We start from the raw sequence: 20,188 nt of genomic DNA on the forward strand, positions 1-20,188 counted from the left end.
AAATAACACTAAATCATGTTTATTAACAACACTGACAACATCAATGCGCTGGATGAGGTTGCTTTTTACTGAACAATTTATCAATTCTCGGAGCAAATTGTGACAAGCAAACTCCTTAGTCCAAAGACTCCACGGCAAGTCTGGACCGCCTGTGCAGTGATCACGGAGCCCAGTTTCGGAAACCTTGGCCTAACCTATGCTGACTTGGTGTATTGGTGGTGTGGTCCACAACACCACATGCTCCTTTCCACGCTAACACTTGGGATTTTATTTGATAACACAAAATCTTTGAAATAAATTGTCTGCTATTGTACAAACAATATCACGTATTATTTTGCGTTCTGCTGCCGTAGCAGTCAACAAAATACGTCCGTTGTCAATAACTAGTCAACCTACCATAAGTAGGCGGCTGGAACGTGAACTCATATTTAAGCAGCCACATATTGCTTGAATTCGTGCGACTCTTTACGTAAAAAGGCAAGACCTCAAAATACTTTCTCCTTTTCATGAGAGACACCACCCGCCTTGTTTGGGTAGCCATAGACATCCAACAATCAAGAAAGGATAACCTTGAGGAATCAAAACGAGCAGCAAGAAACATAATCAAGCAGCCCTGGATATTAAACATCAGTTCAACGCGAGAACCAGAGATTTCTCTCGGAAATCTACTATTTGACAGGAATATGATCCAACCGCCGAAGACAACAAACACGCTTGTGGGATTGCGCCTCAAACCCTCAAGCCTAAACCGAGGAGTTGCGTCCGACTTAAAAGCTAAGTAGCATTTCTATGTAAGACAGGTAAGTTAAATAAGCCATTTCATTTATTATTTTTCGGTTTAAAAATATTGCACAATAGGTAGCGACATTTTGTGGCAACATTGATAGAATTAAAATGCAAACAAAACGAAACAGAAACTTGTTTCTTCACCAAACACAGAGAATGGCGCACAAGGCGAATATATTTGAAAGTTTACTAAAAAAAAAAACAGAATACTCTTGCTATGTAAAATAAGGTTTCGCCTCAGTAATGACAAGCACTATCAGGGTTCAGACGCTACAGGGTACCAAAGAGTTTTTTCGTGTCCAGTCGTAGGTAAGAATGCGTAAATAGATTTGCCTTACAGTGAAACGAAGTGATTGCTTCGATGGACTAACTCTGTCCGAAGTTGAAAACATATAAAAAAACGTCCCGGTAGATTTGTGTGTTTTGGGACTTCGCGCGATTTTGTACGCCAAATAAATAAACTTCTTGTTAAAATATTTTGGAATGGCAAAGAAAACTAATAAATAAAGTAAACAGCACCGTGGTACAAGGCACACCCGACAATACATCAGGCAGAGAGACGTACTTTTGTTCAGCTCCACACGGAGCTTAAGGACAAATCGGCCTCATTCATTCCTCTTAAATTCTGAAAAAGGCAAAAATAATTAACGTAAATACGATAAATATCAATTTTGACGGACACACTACAAAAAACCGCCTAATATTTACTTGGAACTAGAATGTCTAGCCACCTGATTGTATCAAGCAGAAAGCTACAAAATGCTGTTAATACATTCACTTGATAGTTGGTACTGCTACTGTGTTTATGAAACCATTTGGTAAATACCTTGATGTTGCTTTCGTAGAATGTGAGATCGGACGTGACCAGACCGTGTTGCGGACCGCCATCATTGCGGACGTCATACTTACGTAACAAAGCACGCAATCTTTCCTTCAGATCAACATTTAATTTCATTAAAATGCGACAGATCTGGTTCTGCGATACATGAAAGCGGACATAAATCGTAATAGGTTGACCGGTAAATACATCATAATCGCGAATTCGTGACGTCATCTTTACCTCGGGAAGCAAAGAACTGACGGTATCGTGAAACTTGACAATCTGCTTACAAATGTTACGAAAGGCGTAAGACGGAACTGGTGCCTTGACCTCCCACTTCGATAGATACTTGTCAACAACGCCGGCCACTATCACGGTCAGCTTAGTTTCAACTTCGTTCACGTGATCCTGCAGGTAGAGAAATGTTTATTGCCTCTCTTTTTGTTATGTTCAACATGGTGCTGATGTTTTACAATGGAACTGATTTGGGAAATAGGTTAAAATTAATACAAGGAAGAGCAGAATTTGAGTTCAGTGGACCATCCATAACAAACAGATTTTCCAATTTTGTTATAACTTTTTATATGATACAACATACACCAGAACCGTAATATTTACTAAAAGTTTTTGTTTCTGGAACACGGAAATGTGATTCATCTAACAGAAAGCAATAAAACAAACAATTAAGCGAAACCTTGTTACAACCAGTACGTTGTTATTTTAAAGAAATATTTTCGTGTTTCGCATGTTCTGCATGGCACTTTCTTTAAATTCATTCTCTAAAACGTGCGTTGAATAACAACTGTATGAAGACACGTTGGAAAAGTATACCTGGTAGTCTTTGGTTACATGATCAAAGTGACGCAAAACGCCGAGATGTTTCGATGACTTATCCTCCCCTGATTGGCTAATTTGATTCAATTTCTCTTCAAAATGGTGTTTAATGGCAGGAATGCAGTAAAGTACCAACTATGAGAAATATAGTAAAAAAATAGGCAGATTTTACAATTTATTGAAGCCTTTTGGTGATATGCGATCACTTGCTCAATAAACATTTTGACACAATCTTAGAGTCAAAGGAGCATTTTTACCTGCAAACAACGAGATGCAAGGGCAAGATTTTTTGTTGTTATTGTCTTCAAACCGACCAGCTGAAGTGCTCCAGCTCCCAAAACCAGCTGACATGTCCGGGAATTAAAAAGGGTAAGGAGGTCACGGAGTCGATGAACCAGGTCCGGAGTTGAAGCAGGAAGATCATCGGAACATCTGAAGAAAGAAACATGACCTTGTGATGTACGTAATTGTAGACATTGTCCGCAATCGCCTCTCTCTCGTATGTCCAGTTTGTCCATCAATCACTATTCTTAACCCCTTTCAGCAACAACCATCACATGCAATAGATTTTGCAGAAATATTGTACTGTATGTTGAATTTAAGTGCATACTTGCAATACTCAGAAACCATTTTGAGCAATATAAGAACGGTTCCAACAACAGCATACTTCTTGCCATCAAGCAACAAGTATTCACTGGTTGCCTTCTGAGCTTTGCTGTAATAAAGATATGATACTCCATAAGCGAAATTTGATTGGAACAGATAAGAATTTGCAAGGAAGTAAATAAAAAGAAATTTATTGCACAGCTGTAAGTTGTTAGCAGGCTTCTCTTATACTCACTTGCGCTCTTTAGAAAGTTTATTTTGTTCGTTGAAGTGATTTGACATCGTCCTTCCGCCCACCATCTTCTGTAGCAAGCCTGCCAGTTCTGATGGTACTTCCGCCTAAAAGAAGGCAACTTTTTACATCTTTAAAAAATGTATGACTTGACAAGGTATTCATGAACTTTATCTTTTTTGATAAATTTAAATCAGGCGCAATCCAAGCACTTTGTTATTCTCAATGTAAAGCAGCTAGAAAAATGTGATACCTGCTTCCAGTTCTCATTGTCAAGAATAAGTGAAAGTTTGTTTCGCCTTTCTTCATGAAACCTGGTTACAAATCTGCCAGCTTGAGCTTGGAGAGCATTTCGAAGGGCCCCGCTCAAACTTAGTTGACCCGAACCTGTAAGCACATGGCAGTATGACAATACCAAAGATACCAAAGCATCTGTTTATGTCAAGATATAAAACACAAAGGGATTGAAATTTCACTAAAAATGCAATCTGCCAGTTTCTAAATTATTCAAAATAGTATGTTAATAGTACTATCACAAATGCTACCTGACGATGCTTCAGGAGACTGTTGCTTTACAACTGCTTCTGATTCACTTTGGTAACGTTCAACTGACTTGGCAAGTTGAAGGAAGTCACCAGAACCAAGTTTGTCCAATGAACTGTCTTTGCCTTTAGCAATAAGCACCTTTACACACCTGTCAAAATATTTTTGCCATAAATTTCCATTTTATGGTGTACCTTTGTGGCTGCTCAACATAACCGAATATATGACATATATTGTTGTGAAGAGTTCAGTTTTAGTAGATTGCGGTTACACAAAATAGTTTACCTATCTTGTTGAAAGTTGCACGCCCAGCAAAGGAGGTCTCTGAGACTTGATGCAATATTGTCAAACTCTTCAGAGGTCAAAACTTCGTCTGAAGTAATCTGATTATCAGAATCCACCTGCAAAATATGAACAAAATTTAGTCTTTTCAATGGACTTTCACAGCTTTTAGCAAAAAATGATGATAACTGATTACACTTAACAACTACTAGAGTACACTTAATACAAAGCTTGGGTCTAAGAAAGCAAAAAAATTCAAATGTTCACAACATCAAGTGATATAAATTCGTTTTGAAAGAAGTTAGACAAAAAGCACACTAATAATGGAACATGACAATTACCTGTTCTGATAGATCATCCGAAGATGTAACATGATTGGAATATGGTAAGACTTTCGGTGACTTTGGAACATCAGCCGGTGACACAAAGGTATCAGCAGCAGTGCTAATCAACTCATCTTCGTAACTGGCAAGTCCGTCCATTAAGCCAATTTCATTGAAGTCACTACTTTCATTAAGGTCACCCAAAAATGGATTATTTTCGTCTGCATACCCATTAACTTTCTTGTCATTAATAGCCTTTTCTGCAGATTTGTCATCGTTTAAAAAGGGATTTGATGAATCTTGATCTAACGATGCATCTTCAAAAGGGTTCAACTTTTCATCATAATCGCTATTTGATGTGGAGTCTAAAAATGGGTTTGAAGTCCCGTTGCTCATATTTTCGTCGCCTGTCCTTTTTTCTGAAACACTTTTCAGTTTTGTTTTGATAGGAATTTTTCTTCTTGTTGACAGATAAGTTTTGGTAAATTTACTCTTGTGATGAATTCGACAAACATCACCCCTTGTTACTGAGTCACGAGCAACACCATTCAGCAAATCTATCAACGCCTTCACTCGTCTATACAAAGCATCAGTCAGATCAGTTCTAATTGCAATCATCATAACACCAATAGCTACGGGTGGCTTCAAAAGTTACAACTTGAGTCGCAAGGATCACTACATGGACATGACTTTTTTCAACTGATTCAGGGAAAGAAAAATTTTCTTTGAACCTACGTTTTTCTATTTCTATACTTGGGTTGTTCTTGCTATCGTTGCAGTGATCCAAGCAAACCTGTGTATTTTTGATGCACCCTGACAGGTCTAGTTATAAGATAATAATGAATAATTTCACAACTCTTCACAGTGATGATGTAACCACAGGTTTGCTAATTGTTCTTAGCATTCAGCTAACCACTGGCTCGAACATACCTCAGCAAGACAAGAAGGTTATCAAAAAGTGTGTCAAGAAGAAGAATCCATTCTGAGAATTCGAGCGACCTCATCCTTGATGCTAGAGTTTCAGCTTCTTCGCCAGGACCTCCAACTGCTTCCGAAACAGTCTCTCGAATGATAGTTTTAACCGCAACTTCAATTTCATTCCTTATACAAACATGAGAACACCATGTTCAATATTTGAGTGCACAACATGCAGAATGTTTGTCTAAAATTCTCTGATATGGGGTGAAAATTCATAATGACATGAGTGGATGTAAGGATTTTTAGCATTTTGTTACAACTACTTATTTTGCCACCAAAAATGTGGAAAAATACATATTAAAATTTCACTAATCATCTTTAAAGAAAACAAACTAAAACAGATGTACAAAAATATTAAATTCCAGCTCAAACAAATGTTTACGTGTTCTCACAACAATTATATCACATAGTAATTATTCTTGGTAACTGTACCAGGACTGAAGAATCTGGACAATCTTTGTATGATTACGTACTTTCTAAATTAAGTACTGTAACTCGAGTGACAAGTAACCAATATTTTCAGCCAGCTATCATATTCAGTAAAGTACATTAGGATTAAGCCACTCTTCGCAACAGTATAGTGGGATACCTAAAATCGGGGAAAAAATCAAACTGGCCCTGACGAAGCAGTCCAAGAACAACAGCAGTGAGTCGGTGAGGATCAGCACACATGTGACCTTCATCAACACCTCTGTGGATTTCAGTTCGCAAGCATTCGTCCATTTCTTGCTTCATCATGTGACCGATCACGCGTTCCATTTCAGTCAGCTGACTGCTTAAATGCCTGCAAAATTGAGATATAAGCAGGAAGTTATGCAAATGTTTCATGTCCTTTGTCCATTCTAAAGTCAGTGATAACTGATCCAGCACAGCTTATCATTATCACAGTACAATAAATCAGTTAAAATCTTTTTTGAGATATCCATATCCATATGTATCTCTGCAATCAGTAAAGGAGATCTAAGTTAGTCATGTCGGAAAAAGTTACTTAATATAAACAATAACAATTTTATTTTGTAATCCCTCATTTCAAAGATTAAGATCATGAATTAAACAACTTTGGCCGAAATATTAACTATACATAATTATGACATGCCTGAAGCAATGTAAACCAGCTAATTCTTGATGTAAGACATCCTGTGTGGTTCGAATGAGATCAAGAGAACCAGCATACTCGCTAGTTTGCAAAAGGAGCTGGATGGTGGGTTGAGTTTGATGTACGGTTACCATCATATGGAGTTTTTCAACCAAATGATTAGCGTTGAGATATGTACGCCTCAAATTCACCACCTAACAACAAGAAACCATATGCTTAAAAGTAATACATAATACATATGCCTAAAAGACTTGTTTGAAGCGACAAATATGTTATTCAAAGTAATATTTAGTACTGACTCGTAATGAATTTGACACAACGTTGCTCTTCACTTGTTTGACTTTGTTGATCAATTCTTTTACACTTGTCATGGTTGCGTTCAAGTATTCCTGTTAACATATATGTTAACTTTCTGTGTACACTTTCCATATACAGTAAAACTGCTTATTCACTGCAAATTATCTAAAATGGTTGCATGCCAATATGCTAATTGTTTCTAGTTCCAAGAGAATTGTTGATATTGCAAACATTGATTAAAGCTAGCATAGTTTTTGATTGTCAAGCAATTCCATTAGGTACCTAGAAATAAATTTTAATAAAACATATTACAGAGATCTGATATATTCATTTTATCGCAACTTTTTTTGACATTAATCCAGTTGAGTATGAGCAGTTGAATGTTGAATAACATAGCTCAGGAAAATTACAACTTTCACTATTACTGTAGTTATCGTAACTTTGCTCATATGAAAAAGAATAGGTATGTATGTATATACTAAAAATAAATCGTGCTCGTTAAAAAAGATTCCAAAAAATAGCAATCAATTTAAAAAAGGTAAAAGTACTTACATGGAGTTCATCGTGAGACGCCATCGCTTTAAAAAACGCATCGGATTGTAAAGAGATCTGTCTGACAATGGCCATTTCAACTCTGTCTAAGTAATGGTTCAATTTTTCTTGCAGCAACTTTGATGAAGACATTTCCCGGCGATGAATACTATGAATAAAGCAACTCACTCTATTCAAACAATGACAACTAATCAGACATTTATTTGAAACAAACTGCCTACTTTCTAGAGATAAAAATATTGAGTAGGCCTACAAATTAACTCAGTGATGTAATCGTTATTACATAAAACACATTTTCACATCTCTAGTATTTCTAGAATAAAACTGCTAAAACCTTGATGCATCTACTGATTTTTCAGCAACAGTAAGGACAGATGCAAAGATGTGGTGATTTCCCATGTTAAAATCTGTTCGGAGGAAAATCTTTGGAAGAGCATCCAAAGCAAGTCGAGTTTTCATAATTGCATCACGCTCTTGTTGAGCCACCAGCGCAGATTTAATGACAGTCTTGTTGCTGCTGTAAGATTAACGTAGATACGATTTTGACTATATGACTTGTAACGAGATTAGCGTAATATTCTTAACAACAACATGATTGCATTTTTTACACAGATTCACCTCACAAAGCTACTACTTTGTGCATCAGAATTTAAGTCTTGTTCTTCATCATCGATTTTGCGAAGATTTTTTGGAGACTGACTGTCATGTCGGAGCAGCTGATCAGCATTTTCAGCAAGATAATCAGCAAAATGACCACGTTGGACATTTGGGATCCATTTTGAGCGTCTGATAGATGCACCTGTAATTGCTTTTTGTTTAAGATCCGATTATACAAAAGCAGTTTTTCACTTGTAAGCTAAACTATAGTTATACTATTTGTAAAGCAAAAAAATACTAATATTGATAGCGGATTAGCAATACATAGCTTAATAAACCTGAAAAATTGAAGTAGGGGTGGACAACAAATTAGGATTACTGAAGTCAATTGCAAAACATCTTAGACATAGTAAAACCTTTGAGGTTTACCCATTAACTCCATTTCATTATTCATCTTAACAGAGTTCATTAAACATTTTGTTACCAGTACAGCAGAAAAAGAACGATAGATGTATTTAGAAATGGAAACTTTGTGGTTGGTACACTCCGTAACACAGCTACATTCCCTTAAAGAACACGTATCATTGAAAGACCTTAAATGGAAATGGCGAAAAGTTATGAAAATGGAAAATCCAGATTAAAATCATCATTGCTTGCTTTACTCAATCAAAAAGTAGCTTCTGCAACTGCTACACTTTATAAAAAAGGTGATATAGACTTTTATGAACTTTTAACCAGATACACAGATAGTGACATTAATGCTTTCCTGGGTCAAACTCTATCTAAATAACTATTGTATTAATATCACTAACTACTGTTTGAGGTTGGAAAAATTATAGTTAGAAAAGTGAGGCACTGTCGGACAACTAGAGCTTAACCTTCTTATTAGCTTATCATAATGCTTAAATATAATGTGCCCTTGTTTCTAAAAGCAGATTAGTTTTATTCTGACTCCTGTTTTCTACAAAATTTCATAAGGATTGGGAGGATATCATAAAAAGACTTTTACATGAAACCATTAGTTGTACAAACCATTTTATCCAAATCTGGTTTTCCAATTATTGCTAAAACACGTAACGTGTTCTCGTGTTTAACTGTGTTATTGTTAATTGGGTCCCAAATGATTTTAGCATTACTTGTAGAAGAATAAGGAAGCCTGGAAACGAATAGCAAAATAATAATAGCACCTTCTGTTTTTAGTAGCAATCGCACTAGTTATGAATTACTATTAATTTTGCACTAGTGATCTCACTTATGATCACCACTGCCCATAATCTTTAAAATTCTTTCCGCATATCAAACATATTTAAGCACAAGTGTACTCAGTGACATGGTAGCGATAAAAAGTATTTAGAAATGGAAACCTTGTGGTCGGTAAACTCAGTAACACATCTACATTCCCTTAAAGGACATGCATCTTGGAAAAACTAAATCCTAGGGATATTAATGATTGCTTTGTTTTGGTTCATTGTTACCGAGGATAGGTAAAATACTAAGGTTATTAGACAACTCAACTAAAATCTATTGCAATTTGACAACAAATTGTATCAAAATATAAATTTATAGTAGTGTCCCACACACGAAATTTCACCTTGAAATCATTATGGAGACATAAAAAAGAATGGTAAAGATGCATACATGCCACATAGTGTATAATGGCTTATCGAATATAAGTTCAAAAATTCTCAATGAAGTATGTTATATACAGTTCTAACTTTGAATTAAACCATTATTATTATCTATATATACAAAGTCAAACTAACCTGGAGGAAGCTCCCTGAATGTTTCACCCCAGGTTTTGGTAAAAAGATCATAATCTCGCCGAACTTTTCTGGGGTCATTAAGCAATGCAGCTAAATTTACTTTGCAGTCATGCACTGTCCACTTTCGTTTCTTAAATTCAGCCTTGTAGGGCAAATCTTCTAAAGGCGCACTCATAATTTCAAATCATTTCATTTGTAAAATCTTAGACATATTTTAAAATGCAGACGAACTGTAATAATGGTTTGTGCATGACATAAGGATGAACGTATGGAACAAGCTTTAAATGCATTTTTCATGAACCTATTACTAAAACAACAGACATGGTAATTTTTAAGCATATACTCGAACTGCTCAAGTTAATGTTGCACAGATAAATAAACCAACCAATTAATCAATTTGTGGTGTCTAATAAAACCAATTGTACACAACAACAGAAAAAATTTTTTCATAAGTTGTGGTAAAAATGGTTGATGCTGTTACTGCATACCATGTTTATACCCTGAATGTTTTTTTAAATAAATGCAAAAGTGACTGCAAATTAAGAGTAAATAGCACAAAATAATGTCATTTTTGACAGCTTAGACTGCAACACTGTTTGATTCTTTGGTTTACTAAATGCAATTGCTACAATAGGGTAGGTCTAATACGTAACAAGTTTGTTTTTTCGCATTTTGCATTCTTTCTGTGGCCCAGATTGGGAAGTTTGCAGTTTTTGGGTGAGAAATCCCCCACACAACAAGACAAAACAATAGCCATTATATGTGAAACTAATTTTAATCTCTCGTGCACATGGCAAACTTTCCAATCTGATCTGCGGCCTTGTTTTGCCCACATGTAATGCAAAGTGCTGACCTTGGACACTATTGGTCACTTGTTTCTATTTTCAAAGACCAGAGTTTTTGTACCAATCGAATATTCAGTTACTGGTTATTCAATTAAATGATCAACCAACAAAAATTGACGGACATTTCAACTAAAGGATTTTTTCACAGCAACGACATCTCAACCTCTTTATGTATAATTGCATGTATGCATATTTGTTCAATGTTCATGTATGTACTCGCGTATACCAATGGATCAAAGATGACATCAAACTACAGTGAGTAGCAATGTCATCATATCTCTTCAAACATACTGACATAATTATCAAATAGCCTAGTAGCAACCGTTACATTGCATGGTATGGTATGGTATGATAATCGTTATCTTCCAATTATGGAAACTCTTTGCACAATTTAAACTTGGCGATGATTCCTCATTGCTAGAGTGCTGGTTACCAAGATAGCCCTCAGGCCTTTACAGTGCCACAGAGTATCAAACACGAACATGAACCGCATATATTGCGAGACCACCGCTCGAACCAGTCGATTGTCAGGCCAACTAATAGCAATAGCATCCGCTCTTTCGGTTATGACCTTGCCACCTGGACGCCGGTGTTTAATAGTACCTCTGTTAGGTCTACCTAACAGTCTAATGACAGAATGAAGGCTAAAGGCTTTACTTGAAAACATTACACGGCCAGTATAATTTAAGTATGAAGGGGGGATGTGCAATACAATACGTTTCAACAAACAAGAAAAGGCATAACCTATATTGCTAAAGACTGATAGAGCAAAGAAAACATTCTTTTCTACCAATTTTGGTCCTAACCGGTCCTAACAGCTCAACAGGGATATAACAAAAAGGGGATTTTATGTATCATATCCAGATGTCTTGACGTCAAGACTTGATATGGTATAAAGACATCCTATATTACATAACTTACTTCATAACCACGTATTTTCGATCGAACTCCAGCTGTTAGGTAAGTTTCTGGGGTTCGTTGGAGATCAAGGCATGCACTCTGTTTGTATAATATATGTTATTTAGTTTTACCGAAGGGCTTAGTGAATGCATGTATCAAGCTTGCAGGGTTAAGTAGTCAATATATCTATCAAGTTTTGGAATCACTGCTACATAAAGAAAACCATAAATTTTTTTAACATGTACCGTTGTACATTGCACAGTGGAAAAAAACAAAAATAACAACTACACAGTTCGTATCGTAGTATCGTGCAACTTATCTTGTCAATTGCCCATTTTTAACAGAAAGTGTGATTTGTAAAACACTACAAACATTTTTCAGGATACCTGGTAATTTTCTCTTTAAAATATTCCTATAAAAAATTAGTTTCCGAACATATCGTGTGATTTTAGATTTTTAATGGAAGGTCTATAGGCCTACTTATGTGACAGAGCTAATTAAAATTCTACATTGCAAGTTTCGCGTTAGCTTGCGGACGTAAATACTTGTTGACATATTTTTTAGATGTATTGACATGTAGAATTATTAATTTACAGAAGTCATATATTAATGTTCATGCATGAGCTATAAATTAACAGTTTGCTACAGTTTTGCAACTTTTGCTAAATGTACAATTTGAAATAAACATTATTTTCTAATCAAGCAATCATAACATCAAACTTGACAAGATTAATAACCAAATTTTTGCCGGATATAGACATTTCAGTCGGACCATTATTACTACGCCCGCCTACGAAAACGACACGCTTCCGTGATGTCATTCTGGATATTCCCCTTCGCGGATGAGTTCTTTCTGATTTAACGGCAAACTTTATTGCAGCCAGTTTGTTAGTGGAATGTGAAGACATTTCAATACTTTAACATTTAAGTATAGGCTACGCCTGTGGCTGTGCATAACTTTAAAGATGAGCTATTCTGCTGCAAAGTTTAGTGCTGAGTTGAGTTGAGTGAGTGCTTTGCTGTAGCTGCATTTTTGCCACTGGCTGTAAAACATAAAATGCTTGCAAAAAATGCAGATGTTAATTTATTTACAAGGCGTCATTTTCGAATGCGAATTGCCAAATACTTACAAGTTTACGAAATTTTACTGCGACGCCACAAGAGGGAGTTAATGGGCTGTGATCATTTGATTCATCTTTTCCCTTTCGTAGAAATCGCTTTTCAAGTCGCGTTTATAAGGAAAGGTTTTACAAAGAGTCACTCACGTCGAACATAGGGTCTTAGAAATAATGATCAGTTCAATCATTTTAGTTCAATAGAAAGCCTCAAGCTGTAAGGATTAATCGAATCGAAAATTAGCAATACGGTGCTTACCGTACTTTTCGCTCGCGTTTAGAATTTGCCGAAAAAACTAACGAGCTGCAAAGCTAATAGGGCGCGTGTCAGATTCCTTGTAATAACAATGATAATTATAATCCCATTAATTAGGTATTGTTCTGATAAAAGTAAGAATTATTACAAATCCTGTTCTTTTCTAGAGCATAGTTTACGAGAAGGTAGATTTTTCCCGCTTTCGTCATTCTACAAATGCAGATTTCTGTCAATGTTGCTGTGAATTTACCACGAATTTACAATATCGCGTATTTTGAAAAAAGTCTGAAAAAATTTAATTTGTGCTGTTTTCTTCAGACGTATTGTTGAGTGCGAGATTATCTATTTTTTGATGAAAATTATGACTATGCATTTGCATTACCAAACGTCGACTCATCCCGGAACAAGCAACGACATTCTGCCGCAAGTTTGCCCGTCGAACTCGGTAGGTATGTACGCGGGTCACCCGGTGTCTGCTGAAACAGCGTATTATCCTTATCCATCGGCGAGCTACAGCAATATTACAGGTAATTTTATTACTATTGCAAGAATGTTGTATGAAAAGAGATAGTGTACGCAGTATATATACAATTTTAGGTTGTAATTATATAATTAAAACCTACTGCTCGACTTTAGTAAATTTTCATTTTAGAGAGATTTAACTGATTATAATTATAAATCAATGAACGAGCAAAGTCGATATAAAACGCTGTGCTATACAAACTAAATGTGTTATTACGTAAAGTAATTGCAAAACTTGACAAAGGCATTCTAAAACTATAACACTGTGGATAATGTGGAACCAAAATGGCGATTTTCAGGAGCAAATGCCAAAACTTAGTATTTGTAAATTTGAAAAGAAGCAATTCTGCATTCCTTGCAGATTTGCAGCGAAAACCGTATACTGCTACATATGTATCTTCTTAAATTGATATACAAGCGTTAATATGATTAAAATATGGTCGTAAAAGTGTCTTAAACCCGCTATTCGAGTATCTGCTTTGATTTGATACGCATAAGACTATATACGCTATGAGGAGTTCTTAAGTAAAAAATTCTTCTTCTCAAACCTTATCAATGGTTTCATTGAAACCTAGATCTAGATCCGCCTCTTCTCAAGCCAGATTCTCGCACCACAACTCAAAAAATACGTCAAACAAAGTTTACGACTTTTGCAGTATATATTCGATCCCGTCAGCATTGCTATGTTCCATCCACATTTTAATAAATATACGAGCGGGCGTAATTTCATCGAATCACCCTGGTAACATCGTCGTCACTAAAACCGCAGTTTACATTCCCAAATTTTCAAAAACCAGAGAATTTAAAATCTAATTTTGGATCTTATTGAATTTTATCTCGGTAAATTATTATTGCTGTTAAAAACGTTAACAACATATCATGGATTAGCATACAGTGTGGGTTGTATAACGGCAATAGAGCTTTGATTGACCTGAAGCTGTTGGAAAATTTAATTATCCAAACGTGAGATTTTTATGTTAATGCACTGTCATTTTTATTAATTTAGTATTATTGTGTTTAATACTCATCATCAATTTAAGCAAATGTTTGAACGGAACTACTAATCAATCAACTAAAACTTTATTTTCAATGTTGTTAATGCGATTTTCATGGCTATAGTGAAAACGTGAAGCGGGTATCCAGTTTCATATTACAGCTAACGTTGTTATAAACATAACGTTTTAAAAAAGTGCGTTAAACTGATAGATATCAGTGGTCGTTATATACGACCAGGCTATTATCATTGCGGCGACTCCAATTTTTGCGTCGTCATGGGCAATAGGTTAAAAATATGTCTTACCTGATTTCGGTAACCTGAAGCCATCAGCTGTGTGTGACAATATGTGCCAAATATTGTTACAAACAAATGTGGTAATCCGCTTTGACGTGACTTCAGAGCAAGGATAGATACGAAAATATTGAAAGATATAGGGTTAAATCATTCTGCAGTCGATGCATTTAGTTGTGACGCCACTCAGTTATAGACGAAGAATAATTACGTAACCAAATAGCTTCGTGATGTATTTGTGCAAATTTGGCAGGAAACGGATAGAAAATCACGTCACGATGGTACTCTCGTCTATATAGTATTCGTAACGATCTGTCCTTGCGTACGGCACCGTATAGTAATTGCACATGTGCTGCGTAGGGGCTGAAATGCGGTTTCGGAAAGTATGGGTTCAATTCTTTTTTGCTTTTATTTAAATCGGCAGGCTTACTGCTTCAATATATCAAATATTAAATCGTCAAAATCATGAAAAAAACCTTCAGTGACAAAAATTTCATACTGCCAAACCATTCACGATCAAACTGATGGCAATTGCTAAACGCGGATGTGAAACGTATATCTCAGAAAGAATAGAAAAGCGTGATCTAAATCCACAGTATGTCGCATGTGGTATTCTTTAGTTTTAGCTGTAGATGGAAGTCAACAGAGGAATATGAAAGACGATGCGTTGCTGCAGTGCAGTTTGTTTGGTAACTGAAAATTTATTCCTTAATTTCTACGAATCATAAAACAAAGCCTTGATGCAAATCATGAGTTCCTAACCTCGTAAACTACAAGAGACGTGGGAAAGCGTTTCCGTACAGCCTTCACACAATATATATTACTAAAGCCTTCGCCATTTTCGAGGAGTCAATTGAATCAAAAATTACTTCGTTTGTATACAATCATCTCTTTCGCTTTCTACAAACTGTAATTGCAACGATGAACAAACTAGGTTTCATTTCCTTATTAAGATTCGCTGCAAAAACAACTGACCACCAGACCTGTCGAATTTATTCACAGGGGCCCGGGTGCTTCCTATATACTTCATGCTCGTTTAAATATATCGTTGTTGGATTTAATCGTAAGCCATGGAGTGATTTATTATAGAGAAACATGATCACCTTGTAGTTTTTTGGAGAGTATTTGGGAATATGTCAGTGTTGATGAATCTATTCATACTAATTCTGATCAAGATTATAAATAGGTTTTGCATAATATATCAAGTTTGCTGATTGAAGAAATAAATTTTTAAAATAAAACGCATCAAGCATATTTACATATCATTGTTTGCATTTGAAGCGAAGGGTGTTGGAAAACAAAATGCGATTATAGCGCATTACGCACAGCAATTAACTCGTTATTATCTGCCGGCAAGGTAAACCAGAGCGCCAGTGCATAATGGTAGGGTATCAATAGAAACTTGTCATACTATGACAATTATAATATAACGTTGTAGGTACTATATAGTTACGGCTTCAATTTTCCGTCATCGTGATCAAATATCACAAAGACGAAATAAATATTATCATTTTGCTTGTATACAAACTTTCTTTGTACGCACATGTGGATTTTGTATAGCAAATTGATAATTGTACAATGTAGAGTTAAATAATGCTCGTACACTCAGTTACGTTGCATATACATTATATAGCGGGCGTATCAGAAATAATTCTAAACCAATAAATGGTTTGGATAATTTTAATGCTGACCTTTACGCAATGTTTCATGATTTGAAAAAAAATTTGTAGAGTTTCCAAATTTATGAGAAACTGCTCTCACTTTATTTTCATTTGAGATTTGGTAGAAAAATTGCCATTTTGCTTCCCCCACGGACCAGAATAGATCGGAAATGCAAAGTTTTTTATACAAAAATTAGTTTATTTTTACAAAGCTTTGTGACGTCAAATTTTGCGAATTTTTTCTGCCTCAAAATATCTTTACGTCACATGCTCACTGTTCAATATTATAATTATGGTTGCTGCAATGATTGGTTTGTAACTGTCCAACGTTTAACATTAAAAGTAATTTTTTGCTGAAACTAATTTTAAAAACTTGAAACATTTTTTTCAGGAATGCATCACGCAAGTACCTGCGCTGATCAATACGGAAGCATTTCTCATTCTGGCTTCACTTCCGGGTATCATTCTTCCCATCAGCGCGGCATGGGTCAGCAAAACAAAGATTATGTCAAACCACCTTATTCCTACATTGCTCTGATCGCCATGGCTATCCAAAATGTGCCGGACAAAAAAGTACAAATAACTGATTGCTATTGTAATTTCGTAATCGGGGTAATCCCATAATATAGTAATTGCAATAATAAAAGGACAATGCAATAATTTGTGCCCTTTAGATTACAGCCAGTTTTTACAGACAGTAATCGACAGTTTAGCAATGACTTAATGGCAGAAAATTAAGAAAATTGTGTTTTATCCAGGTGACATTAAATGGGATATATCAATGGATCATGGAACGCTTTCCATTCTACCGAGAGAACAAACAAGGCTGGCAGAATTCAATTCGCCACAATCTTTCACTTAATGAATGCTTTGTAAAAGTGCCCAGGTAAGCCGACTTTACACAGGGCTAAGAAAATCTTTGTCGCGGTCTTGTGCGCAAGGCTCGTGTTCAAGGAATTTGACTGTTCGAATACAACCGATGTTATACCGTTAACCAACGTCGGCCACTGAATAAACTAAAAGTCGAAATAGAATTTGGACTGGTGATGCACTATAATAGATACAGTAGTGTGTCAATCCACGGCATGATTGCATTCGCCCAATGTTAGGTGGGCATAGGTCATCAGGAAAATATTTATCACTGCAAAATAAAACAAACAATGATGAACGAGTCCTCAATGTATAATAAAACCGCTTGATTTTGCAGGGATGACAAGAAGCCGGGCAAAGGATCTTATTGGACGATGGATCCGGATGCATATAACATGTTTGAGAATGGAAGCTATCTCAGGAGAAGAAAACGGTTTAAAAAGAAGCAGGGAGGAAGAGAAAGAGACAAAAGAGAAAAAGTAAGACTTTTACTATAAAAACGCGATCGAATGTTTATTTATTGCCAACCAAAGCGTTTGTGCTTTTAACTTCTGTATAGGTTTTTGCTGAAAAGGCAAACATCGGAAAAATAAAGTTAAACTGTAGAATAATGTCAACCCAGAAATTATATCAAATTTTGTATGGAAACAAAACTAAAGTTCTTTAAAATTTGTGTGGAATTGGTAAAGATTTGAACATATTCCAGCAGTACATCATTCATTCCTACATTTTAGCTATACGTTCCCTGTTTAGTCTTTAGGACGGCGTCCTTCTGAATTTTTAAAGCAAAAACAACATTTTTTTTAATGAGTAAAGTTATTGCTTTGCAAATTTCAGCTTGATAGTCAAGAAAAAGACGGTCAGTTAGAATCGATGTCTAACAATGACGATAGTGACGTAACGCCGACCAATCAGCAACCGAAATCCGTATCTGAAGACGATGAAGGAAAGAAAGAAAATGAATACAGCGTCAAAAGCAATACGCTAGTCAGCGCTTTGCAACATTCTGCCGAGACTTCGGCTTACTCTGAGACGCTTGTCGCAAAATTAGAGCCTGCTGAATCGTCCAATACGTTTTGCGGTGATAGTCAGCCGTTAAATGGATATTCGAAAACTACGCTCATCGACCTAAACCAAAAGGAGATTCAGCCTAGGCCGGAATCGTCTGGTTCTAGTGAATTATCCAGCGCACAAGCTGAACCCGCCTATCAAGTACGCGAGACTGATGTAGTGACCGGCTACAGCTTCCCAAGCTACCAACAGCATCCTTACATAACACCACAAGGCAGGGGGGATTCATCCACCGTCACCTATCACCCTATTCCCGCATGCCGAAATATGCAAACGTCAGCCAGCTACAGCAGCAGCGAGACTTCATCACCACCAGACCAAACAACCGTTTCCTGGTACAACGAGCGTACTGCTGGGGCAACCAGTCAAACGCCAACAACAATGACACCGGTTCATTACCAATCGGAACAAGCCTATTATTCAGCACATCCATCAAACGAACTTTTCCATAGTGCTACAGCAACCGCAGAGTGTACTGCTACCGAATACACTGGACACGGTTATCTGCAGGCTGGTAACTATTATGGAACTCCATACGGCTTGACCAACCAACCACGCACGTATACCGCTTACGAATATTCGAAGTACTAACGCTTTCAGGTGGCGAGTATAGTTGCTTTATTACAAGCGTCGTTTGCAGAAAAAATCTCACACCACAGTAAATGAAAATTTTAATTTTCAGTTTTCATTTGCAATATTCCTAATAAAATAAAACAATATTTCTATTTTTTGTTTGATTTGATGGATACCATTCTTAAAGATGTATAGTAAAATCAATATCATTAAAGTAAAGCTGGTAGCTACCGGTAGCAAGTAGTTCTACTCAAATAGAAATCGTATCATATTTAGTAAAATAAGATTGTTTCTCTTTACATTTATTTGACAATCATTGCGTGACCTAACATTGTGGTTGTTTTGCGCAGTGTTCTACGTATCACATTCGCATGAGCTTAATAAGATATGTCTACTAATGTGGGCTTAAAACTATCTTCTGTATTTTTGTCAAACCAGCATGCTGTGAACAGAAAGGTGTTATAGTAAAAATGTCAAAACAAAGCGATCTTTATCCGAGAAAATTTTGATCTATTTATTTGATAATTGATGACTATCATAAACTGTTTTTATTGAGAAGAAAAACGTACTTGCGGCCTTATCTGTTAAAACCCATTACTGTGCCTATTTTGACATGACGTCACTGTGTAACATAAGCTATACATTTCAGAGTCATTCAGTGACATATATAGTGTCAAGGCCCTTTTTTCGTACAATTTATTCTTGTGTTTGTTTATTACTGCTGAAATCGGTCTTTTTTCTTGTATCATTATCAGCTATTTACTACGTTTCAATAAAAATGAAAGGAAATATCATTTGGTGGTTTTTCTGCTTGCATAACAACAATAACTTATAGCCTTAAACGTTCGACTAGATATGAGTTTGAGTCTGTTGAACGCGGGAAGATGTAGTAAGTTACAATGTTTAGTTTGTAACATGCCATAAAAACTATATACATGTTATATCTTAAGGTATAGAAATGAAACGCGCTATAAAACGCATTTCGAAATTTAGGGTTACCATTTTTTGTTAATTTAAGGAAAGGTGTAAGACAAATGTTTTTGAAATGAGAAGGTGAAAATTCCAAACCAAACCTTTAACAATTCCTAAATCATAAAAAAGTTGGTCGATAATGCCAAGCGATATATAAAGAACGTTTTGCTGTATATCAACTTACGATTTATCTAATTGTTCAAGTAAAATTCTATTACACAAACTGCACAAAAGCCCAGTTTCAATTTACCGCCATTTTGTTCATTATACTTTCTTCTACGGTCTCCGCTCATAAAAGGGCGCGTTTGGGCACGAGCGACTCGCAACTTACGTTGTATGAGCTTTTTACTTTATTACAGCGAGTATATATTGATGGAAATTGACCATACATAAAGTTTCTTCGTAT

At 35.9% G+C, this 20,188-nt stretch overlaps 2 protein-coding genes across 4 annotated transcripts; one reads left to right on the forward strand and one right to left on the reverse strand.

The window, feature by feature from the left end:
• Window positions 1-805: 805 nt before the first annotated feature.
• On the reverse strand, window positions 806-10,021 carry LOC143465641 (vacuolar protein sorting-associated protein 54-like). 3 transcript variants are annotated; one of them, XM_076964042.1, is made up of 19 exons: window positions 9,710-10,021; window positions 7,968-8,148; window positions 7,684-7,866; window positions 7,350-7,497; window positions 6,800-6,889; window positions 6,501-6,694; window positions 5,994-6,188; window positions 5,357-5,527; window positions 4,445-5,003; window positions 4,107-4,222; window positions 3,824-3,972; window positions 3,532-3,665; window positions 3,282-3,385; window positions 3,051-3,155; window positions 2,698-2,872; window positions 2,438-2,575; window positions 1,847-2,014; window positions 1,613-1,717; window positions 806-1,411 (listed from the first exon to the last, which is right to left on the reverse strand). In XM_076964042.1, the coding sequence occupies exons 1-19, from the start codon at window positions 9,882-9,884 to the stop codon at window positions 1,358-1,360; spliced, it is 3,144 nt and encodes a 1,047-aa protein (XP_076820157.1). In that variant the 5' UTR covers window positions 9,885-10,021; the 3' UTR covers window positions 806-1,357. The 3 variants fall into 3 exon arrangements, with proteins under 3 accessions (XP_076820157.1, XP_076820156.1, XP_076820155.1); XM_076964041.1 differs by having other exon boundaries at window positions 1,613-1,762; window positions 7,684-7,863; window positions 9,710-10,020; XM_076964040.1 differs by having other exon boundaries at window positions 1,613-1,762; window positions 9,710-10,019.
• A 3,078-nt stretch (window positions 10,022-13,099) lies between these two features.
• On the forward strand, window positions 13,100-19,575 carry LOC143464731 (uncharacterized). The gene is made up of 5 exons (XM_076962675.1): window positions 13,100-13,352; window positions 16,688-16,869; window positions 17,055-17,182; window positions 17,504-17,645; window positions 18,004-19,575. Exons 1-5 carry the CDS (start codon window positions 13,178-13,180, stop codon window positions 18,826-18,828), a joined length of 1,452 nt encoding a protein of 483 aa, XP_076818790.1. The 5' UTR covers window positions 13,100-13,177; the 3' UTR covers window positions 18,829-19,575.
• Window positions 19,576-20,188: the final 613 nt, after the last annotated feature.

This window comes from Clavelina lepadiformis, chromosome 7 (assembly GCF_947623445.1).
Source record: "Clavelina lepadiformis chromosome 7, kaClaLepa1.1, whole genome shotgun sequence".
NCBI classification, from domain to species: Eukaryota; Metazoa; Chordata; class Ascidiacea; order Aplousobranchia; family Clavelinidae; genus Clavelina; species Clavelina lepadiformis.

What these genes read in the sequence shown, in the direction of transcription:
- LOC143465641 (XM_076964040.1), bottom strand. Translation starts at nt 9,884, where the DNA reads ATGAGTGCGCCTTTAGAAGATTTGCCCTACAAGGCTGAATTTAAGAAA. An exon ending in GTCTCCTGAAGCATCGTCAG is followed by an intron (nt 3,666 to 3,823) that starts GTAGCATTTGTG and finishes ATGTGCTTACAG; the next exon opens with GTTCGGGTCAACTAAGTTTG. An exon ending in TCTACGAAAGCAACATCAAG is followed by an intron (nt 1,412 to 1,612) that starts GTATTTACCAAA and finishes TGCCTTTTTCAG; the next exon opens with AATTTAAGAGGAATGAATGA.
- LOC143464731 (XM_076962675.1), top strand. Translation starts at nt 13,178, where the DNA reads ATGAAAATTATGACTATGCATTTGCATTACCAAACGTCGACTCATCCC. An exon ending in GAGCTACAGCAATATTACAG is followed by an intron (nt 13,353 to 16,687) that starts GTAATTTTATTA and finishes CATTTTTTTCAG; the next exon opens with GAATGCATCACGCAAGTACC. An exon ending in AAAATGTGCCGGACAAAAAA is followed by an intron (nt 16,870 to 17,054) that starts GTACAAATAACT and finishes TGTTTTATCCAG; the next exon opens with GTGACATTAAATGGGATATA.